General features: G+C 50.2%; 1 protein-coding gene across 1 annotated transcript; it reads right to left on the bottom strand.

Annotated features, from left to right (window-relative positions):
• Positions 1–2,189: 2,189 nt before the first annotated feature.
• LACBIDRAFT_323109 (uncharacterized protein) lies at positions 2,190–4,324 on the bottom strand (the record flags this gene model as incomplete). The annotated part of the gene is made up of 7 exons (XM_001876319.1): positions 2,190–2,810; positions 2,840–3,101; positions 3,207–3,260; positions 3,478–3,570; positions 3,618–3,717; positions 3,892–3,937; positions 4,019–4,324. The coding sequence occupies 7 exons, from the start codon at positions 4,322–4,324 to the stop codon at positions 2,190–2,192; spliced, it is 1,482 nt and encodes a 493-aa protein (XP_001876354.1).
• Positions 4,325–7,676: the final 3,352 nt, after the last annotated feature.

Genomic DNA, 7,676 nt, shown 5'->3' with positions numbered 1-7,676 from the left:
CGGAAAGCAATTCCCTTCAGCGCAGCCCGAAGCTCTCCAGTTCCAATCCCACCCTTTCATCCAGCTGAGGGGCCAGCTCATCAGTCGAACACTGGTTGGCCGAGTTCGTACAAAACATTGCCCTTTGGAATAGCATTTCGTGGTTTTGATAATTGGCACGGCGCTAACACGTAAGGAAAGAGGAAGTCAATGCCACCACAATTTCATCCTCGACCTTGCTCTTGATAGAACGCTCTTGAAGACTGAGCACCGGCTAGGCTCGAATCGAGGACTGTGCAAACACCTTCCCTTTTGTATGTCGCATCCCCGTAGAGTCGCATCCCGAGAGCCGACAGGACGTTTGTGCTGGACAAGGGAGCAGCGGATGGTGGACGTGTGTGTATATGTATCAGCTGGGGGGAGTTGAGGGGAACAGGCGTTAGCGACATGAAGAAGAGGATTGGATAGAAGCAGGGTGAAAGTAGACGGGGGGAGGGAAGAGAGGAGGCGGGGAGGGGAGAAGGGCATGGTAAGCAGAGGGGTGGAGAGAAGAGGGAGGTTGGAAAGACTCCACCACCCGCTTTGTGGAGGCAACCAACTCGCCAATCAAGGAAAAACACGAAAAAACTCACCCATCCCAAACCCTCAAAAGCTAATCGCACCCACCAGTTACGACGATCGAGCTAGAGTTGGAAAGTCATAGCCCGCCTCTGTTGAGAAGACAAATCCAATGTTCAGTAATCTCTTCGACGGCAGGCTGCCTTGGTGAGTTGATGAGCTGGAAGCGAGCCATGCTCTATCGCTCCTTGTCACACAACCAGCCGCAATACCCTCCAGTAGTGTCCTAAACAGTGCGCGCTCGGATCCAATCCGTGATAAACTCGACCTGCCGCGGCCGCCACATGGTCAAGGGTGCGAGAAGGGTGTAGCACCGGGTTTCTAGGGCATCAATAAGATAAGGACAGGTCAAGGGGCTGCCCCAACGCCAACGCCAACCAAAACATGGCAAGGCTCTGGTCCAATCCTCGGTGGGAACCGGAGATGGGAAGGGGGAGCGCGAGGAGGAGAGGCGGAGAGAGGGTGGGGTGCATTGATGAAGCTATAGCGTAGACTGCATTGAGAGGAGAGCGACTACTGCCCGTCTTGTTATCGGTAGGACAAGGGCAGGTTAAAGAACGGGGCGTTCTGCGAACGCTAACCGAAGCATGGGAAGGGTGAGCGTATAGGGAATGGGCCCCTTGATGACTCTCTGAACAACAAGCTAAAGAGTATAGGGGTAAAGAGAAAGGAGAGGGTTTGTTCGGTGTACAAGTTGCTCTTAGGATCTCCAGCGAAGAAAGTAGGGGATCTCGACAGGCAGAGCGTGATTTTGAACCCACGAAACTCGTATCAGAGCGACGTTATGGAGAGGGAAGAGAGTTGGGGCTGGTGTCCGTAGTTTGATAGTTCATGATTGGCTTGTCGGGTTATACGAGGAGGGGCAAAGATGGCCCGATCACCCCTCAACATCGCGAAGGCTTGACCAACGGGTATAGGTTCGTGTAAGATAGTCTTGAAAAGCCCGGACAGGGGCCCATCAGGTGAACGAGTGCTCAACGCTGCCGATTAATGGTTGATGCCTGTCCTTGATCCACATCCAAAAATACGACCAAGAAGGAAAAAGCGAGAACAAAGAACGAAAACGAAAAGAGGGAAACACCAACTCGCTTTTCAGCCAACGTCAACGGCGGCCTCTCCCTCTCCTTCTCCTTCTCCAAGGGCAAACTCATCCTTTGAATCACCCCATGTCTCCCCTTCAAAGCCGGGCTCCTCCCCACCGAACTTCTCCTGAGAAATCCAGCTCCAACATGTCCAGACTGCGTACCGCATGCACTTGAAGGCGAGCGTGCCACGTTGTTTAAATTTACTGAGCTTGAAGTCCATGTAGTAGTCCGGGGTGCGGTCATGGGAGCAATATGACATAGAACTTTGTCTCCTGGAGGCATTTCTTACGCTTGCGGATGTGCTTGGTGAGGGTGAGGACGCGGACGCGGATGATGATGAGATGATTATTCCATCCAGAAGGAGGAGTGGTCGTGGACCGGGTGTGGCGGGTAGTCTAGAGAGTGTCATTTAGATTTGATTGTCGATGAGTATGATGACGATGGCGACGTTGTGCAGAATGTCTCCGCTTCTGGGCCAAACGTTCGCGAACCAACTTAAACGGAACCCTAACCCTCGTCTCTCGGTACAACCTCCCTCTTTCTGAAGGCAAATGCCTTCAAAGTAGCCTGAAGCTCTCCAGTTCCAACCCCAACCCTTTCATCCAGCTGAGGAACCAACTCATCAGCCGAACACTGGTTGGCTGAGCTCGCACAAAACATTGCCCTATGGAACCGCGTTTCGTGATTTTGATAGATGCCATGAGGGTGACATGTAAGGAGGGAGGGAGTCACTGCTACCACCATTCCATCCTCGACCTTGTTCTTGGAAGAACGGGCTTGAAGACTGAGCAGCTGCACGGCTCGGATCGAGGACGTGCAAACACCTTTCCATTTGTATGCCACATGCCCGTAGAGACGCGTCCCGAGACCCGATCGGAGCAGCAGATGGTGGACGTGTAACGTTGGGAGTGTATATGCATCAGCTGGGGGAAGTTGTGGAGAAGAGGCGTTAGCGACGTGAAGAAGAGAATTCGAAAGTAGACACGAGGGGGGATGAGGGGAGGAGGCGGGGAGGGAAGAAAGGGATGGCAAGAAGAGGGGGTTGAAGAGACTCCACTCCACTCCACCCGCTTGGTGGAGGCAACCAACTCCACAATCCGAAAAACTCGCCCATCCCAAGCCCTCAAGCTCACGACCTTATCGCATCCACCAATTACAACGATTGAGCTAGGTCGGCCCAGATAATGAAGGAGTAGCACTTGAGCTTGAGGGGCCCTGTCTCCATGAGTTGGTTGAGGGATCGACGGTGACGCCACCGACGTGAAGGTGCGGTGTGTAGTTTGGTCTGAGTCGTCTTGCTGGTGATGCAAGCCTCCCCCACGCTCGTTGCGTGAATCTCCACCACGTTTGTAGTTCGAGCTCCCGCCACCGCATTGATCCCTAGTTCCTGATGTGTACTCGCCTAGTCCATCGACGGCGCTGAAATTCGGGGACGGAGAAGAGCCGCGACGTTAGGCGAGACTGACTTGGTCCTCCCGCTGCGCCTAAGTGTGCGTATACATATTGTCAGGAGGGATCACACACAGAAAAAAATCAAACCAAAGATACATACGAACATTAGCGACAACGCATTGAATCCTACGAAATGAGAAGTCAGCAAGACGGATCCAAGTTATGAAGGTGAGGGGAAGCATATCACCTCTTTGGCTTCGAAATTTGGCGTCTGGCATCGTATTTCCGTGTCCACGAGTGTAGCTAATGGGTTCATTGAGGATATGTGTCCGTTGTGAAGGAAACTGTTCTGGAGGAAGTATGTTGAGGGTGGTCTTGCACGCCTAAAACGAAGAAAACTGACCTCTGGATAGCGTTATCTGAGTCTTGCGCAGAAACATTTACGCCTCTCTTAACCGGTTCCGAGCGCCCATAGAACAAGTGACAGAATGTTGAGCTGGTCAAAGTGTGGAGCGCGTTCGTTGCGCCCAAGTTCCCACGCACACATCTCCAACGTGAGCCAACCAAAAGCCCTCCAGGGCGCTCAGAACGTTGTTATAGCTCACAGCAACATAAATGTCGCCGATGGGGTAAGTCAACCTCTCTGATGCTTCTTGTCACAAGCTAATCAATCGGTATTTTGCACAGATCAATTAAATAAGGACTACATTAGCGCTCTCAACAGAACGGCATCCGATGCAGCGATTCCCGGCCGTAAAACCAAACGTACTTATCAAAAGAGCAATTGAGATTGGGGAAAGATAAAGTTAACACATACGCTGCAAAAACTCCTCCTCGTGCGATCGTAATTCGAGACATCTAGACTAATAAAGTACAGGAGTTTTGCACGTCTGTCGAGTAAATATTAGTGAGGGGGTTAAGAATGAGATCAACGAGCAAAATACCAAAGAGAGATATGACAACAGAAGAGCCGTATGAGAAAACCGAAGGTTTGAGCGTATGGTGAAGTAGAAGCCTGCCATGGCGTTGATGGACGTGAGGACCCGGTCCTTGGTGAATACGTTGATGACAACCTCCCTCTGAAAGCCCCAACTCGATGAGCATGTAGAAAGCGAGCAGGCCATGGATCTAGACTTGACCGACATCCTGCCCCCATAACCTCTGGGTGAAAGCCCCGTATGTCGAAGTGAACGAAGGAGTGCCTTGGTGAAGAACGCACGACAAAGCCAATCTCTGGCTTGAGAGCACATCGTGATTCAAAGCTTTCTAGTACACCGAATAACACGCAGCGGGAAGACCATATGACTTTGCCGATAAATTGAGAGTAGGGCGAAATGCCAGAAGCCCGCCGTGAGGTGTGTATTGGCGATCACAGTCCGCCTCTGAATAGCTCGTGCGGAAAGGGACGAAGGCATGAGTCTTTACCCGCGACTCCTTGGCCGACAACCTGCTCGTAACCCCGAGTAGAGCCACATATGTATGTTCGCCTATGGAAATCTGTCCCGAGGGTAAAAACTGGCCATGACTTGGACACCAACTGATACACAGGCGGGATGGACGCATATACGAAGCACACCCCTGGTAGTCGAGTGGAAAAACATAACGCGCCTTTGTTGATAAGACAAAGACAAACCCGACCTTCGGTAATCTCTTCGACGGCAGTCTCTCAGAGGCTGTCTTGTCGAGTTGATTGATAGGATGGAAGCGAGATGTGGTCTACGGCCCCTTGTCATGCAATCAGCCCCAATACCCTCCAGTTGTGTTGAAAACAGTGCATCAACGCTGAGCCGCTCAGATCCGATCTTTGATAAACTGCGTGAACGACGAACTGCCTCGGGGGTGCCAGATAAGTGGGGAAGGATGGAGCACCGGATTTCTAGGAGAGAGTCGCGTACAATGCCTAAAGGAACAGACATAGCGCGCCTCGGCATCGTATCCATAAGACAGGGACAGGTCAAGGAACTGCCCGTGCTGCCGACGCCAAAACATGGCAAGGCTCGGGTCAGATCCTTGGTGACAACCTGCCGTGGCAGACTCTGGCTCCCTAATCGAATAAGAGAATGGCATGTGTGACAGGGGACCGCAGATCGGAAGGAGGAGCGCGAGGGGGAAAAGCGGAGAGAGGGGGGTGCAGTGATGAAAGGATATACCGTGACTACATTGAGAGCCCGTCTTCGTATCGATAAGACAAGGGTAGGTCAAAGAACGGAGCATTCTGCGAACGCCAACCGAATCATGGGCAGGGTGAACGCATAGCCTATAGGGTGTCCGATCCTTGGTAACTCTGTAAACAACGCTATGATAGCCTCTCAATCTAAGGACAGAGGGTAAGTCAGGTCCAATTTCTTGCTGGTTGGACTCACCGATCTGCCACGCCAACTCAACACCACGACTTCGTCCTTGTCTCCTTCAACTCGTCCTCAATCTTTTTCTTCCACTGTGTGAAGCGCTTCAGGCTCGTTCTTCAAGCTGTCAACTTGAAGCTCACCTGGTCGGGTCATGAGCTCCGCCAAAAATTGTCGGAATCAGTAGGGCGGATCGCGTTGGGAAGGAAACGGTCGGAGACGCTGCGCGTGGAGTACCCCGCAGCTGATCGAGGTGAAGGATTGAGGCAGGTGGAGACAAATGAATTGATTGGCCGTTCTGAGCAGTTGTTACCACATTTACATTGAGCGCGGGGGAGAGGAACGATGGGGGTAGACAGAGTGATGCAATACAGCCAGGGAAGGGAAGAATGAAGAGGCAGTATTGACGAGTGATAGCGCGAACCAAAACTTCAAGCGCTTCAAGCTCCAAAGCGTAGAAACGTTTACGCTTCTCTGAACCGAGTTCCGAGCGCCCAGTGGGGCAGGTGACAAAGAGCTGTGGACCGTGGTGAGCGCTTACCGGCAAAACGCGAACGATGCCTGATGGTTAACGTGTGGCGTTTGTTGCAAGTTGTCGCTTCTTTCATTCGCCCACATCTGCCACACGTCCAACATGAGTGAAAACCATATCCTCCAAGGTGCTCAGAATCCCGTTATAACGGGCGGCACATTCATGGCTGCCGAGACTGTAAGTGAACCGCTCTGATGTCCTCTTATCGCAAACTAATCAGTTGGTATTTTGCGCAGATCAATCACTACACTAGCGCTGGCAACAAAGCGACATCCGACGCAGCGATTCCCGTGAAACCAAACTCAAGTATTCGGTTCACAGGTCGTACCGATGTTCTCGCAAAACTCAAGAAACATTTTACGGCCCAAAGCAACGATCAACTCCGCCGCCGAAAATTCTTTTTGTTGTATGGTATGGGGGGTATTGGGAAGACTCAGATTTGTTTGAGGTTCATGGAGGATATGGCTGACTAGTAAGTACCCCACTATATTACTTAGTCCCGGTTTCTGATTGGTCCCCAGCTTTTCCCATGTTTTCTGGATTGATGCATCTTCAGTTGGTACGATCACTCAGGGGCTGAAGGGAATCTGCAACCTTCCTGAGGCTCAGTCTTCTGCTCTGGGTGGTTCACCTGAATCTGCTTTACAGTGGATTAGCTCTCTGAGAGGAAACTATGCAATGGTCTTTGATAATGCTGATAATCTGACACCTGGGGAACTTGAGCAATATTTTCCATCTGGGCTAGGGGGGAATATTCTGATAACTAGTCGCAACTCTGGTTTAAAACATTTGACTTTACATGAGAGTTCTCTTGAGGTGAAAGAGATGGAAGAAAATGATGCCATCTCTCTACTCTTGAAGGCTGCTTGGTTGGATGAGTCTCAGGAAGGTTTGCAGCCTATGGCTTCCAAGATTGTGAATGAGCTCTTTTGCATTCCTCTGGCTATTGATCAGGCTGGTGCTTTCATTGCTTCTGGGAACACAGACATAAGAGACTATCTTGATGAATATTCTCAAAACAGAGAAAGATTATTATCTCACCCAGCTTTTAAAGGGGCTTCTAAATATAACAGAACTGTGTATGGGACTTGGGAGCTATCATTTAAAGAAATTGAGGCAAGAGCTAAAAGTGATGATTCTCAAAGAGCTGAAGCAGCTAAGAGTGCAATATTTCTTCTGGCAATCTTTGCCTTTTTTCATTTTGATGGTATTACAGCAGAAATTTTTTCTTATGCTGCTACCCAGAAATGTGGTGATAATGAGCAGAGGTCTTCCTTGCCTCTTGCAAGCTCCATAATTGACTGCACACTGCTTCAGCTTCACAACACAGGAAAATGGGATAATTTCTTCTTCAAAGAGGGAGTTCAGGTACTACTATCATTTGGCCTGATCAAACTGGTATCACCCAAAGGTGTTTATACCATGCACCCACTTATTCATGCATGGGGAAGAGACAGAATGTCCCCAGAAGATAGACAGAAATACTGTTTGATGGCATATGTAATGTTAGCTTGCTCTCTGCCAAAATACTTCAATAAGCAGCCATATCAGTTCAGAAGGATTTTGGTCACTCATTTGAGGGCCAATCTACAGCACAGTGTAATGACAAAGAAGGAAATGGTTGATAAATATTTTGATGATGCTCATGAAAAATTTGGGAGAATGTTGGAGGAGCAGGGGTATTTCAGTGAAGCAGAGAAGTTTCAAATTCTAGTGCTGGATGCA

This window comes from Laccaria bicolor, genomic scaffold, assembly GCF_000143565.1.
Source record: "Laccaria bicolor S238N-H82 LACBIscaffold_4 genomic scaffold, whole genome shotgun sequence".
NCBI classification, from domain to species: domain Eukaryota; kingdom Fungi; phylum Basidiomycota; class Agaricomycetes; order Agaricales; family Hydnangiaceae; genus Laccaria; species Laccaria bicolor.
The sequence above is the reverse complement of the archived record's forward strand: the minus strand, read 5'-3'. Positions and strand labels throughout refer to the sequence as shown.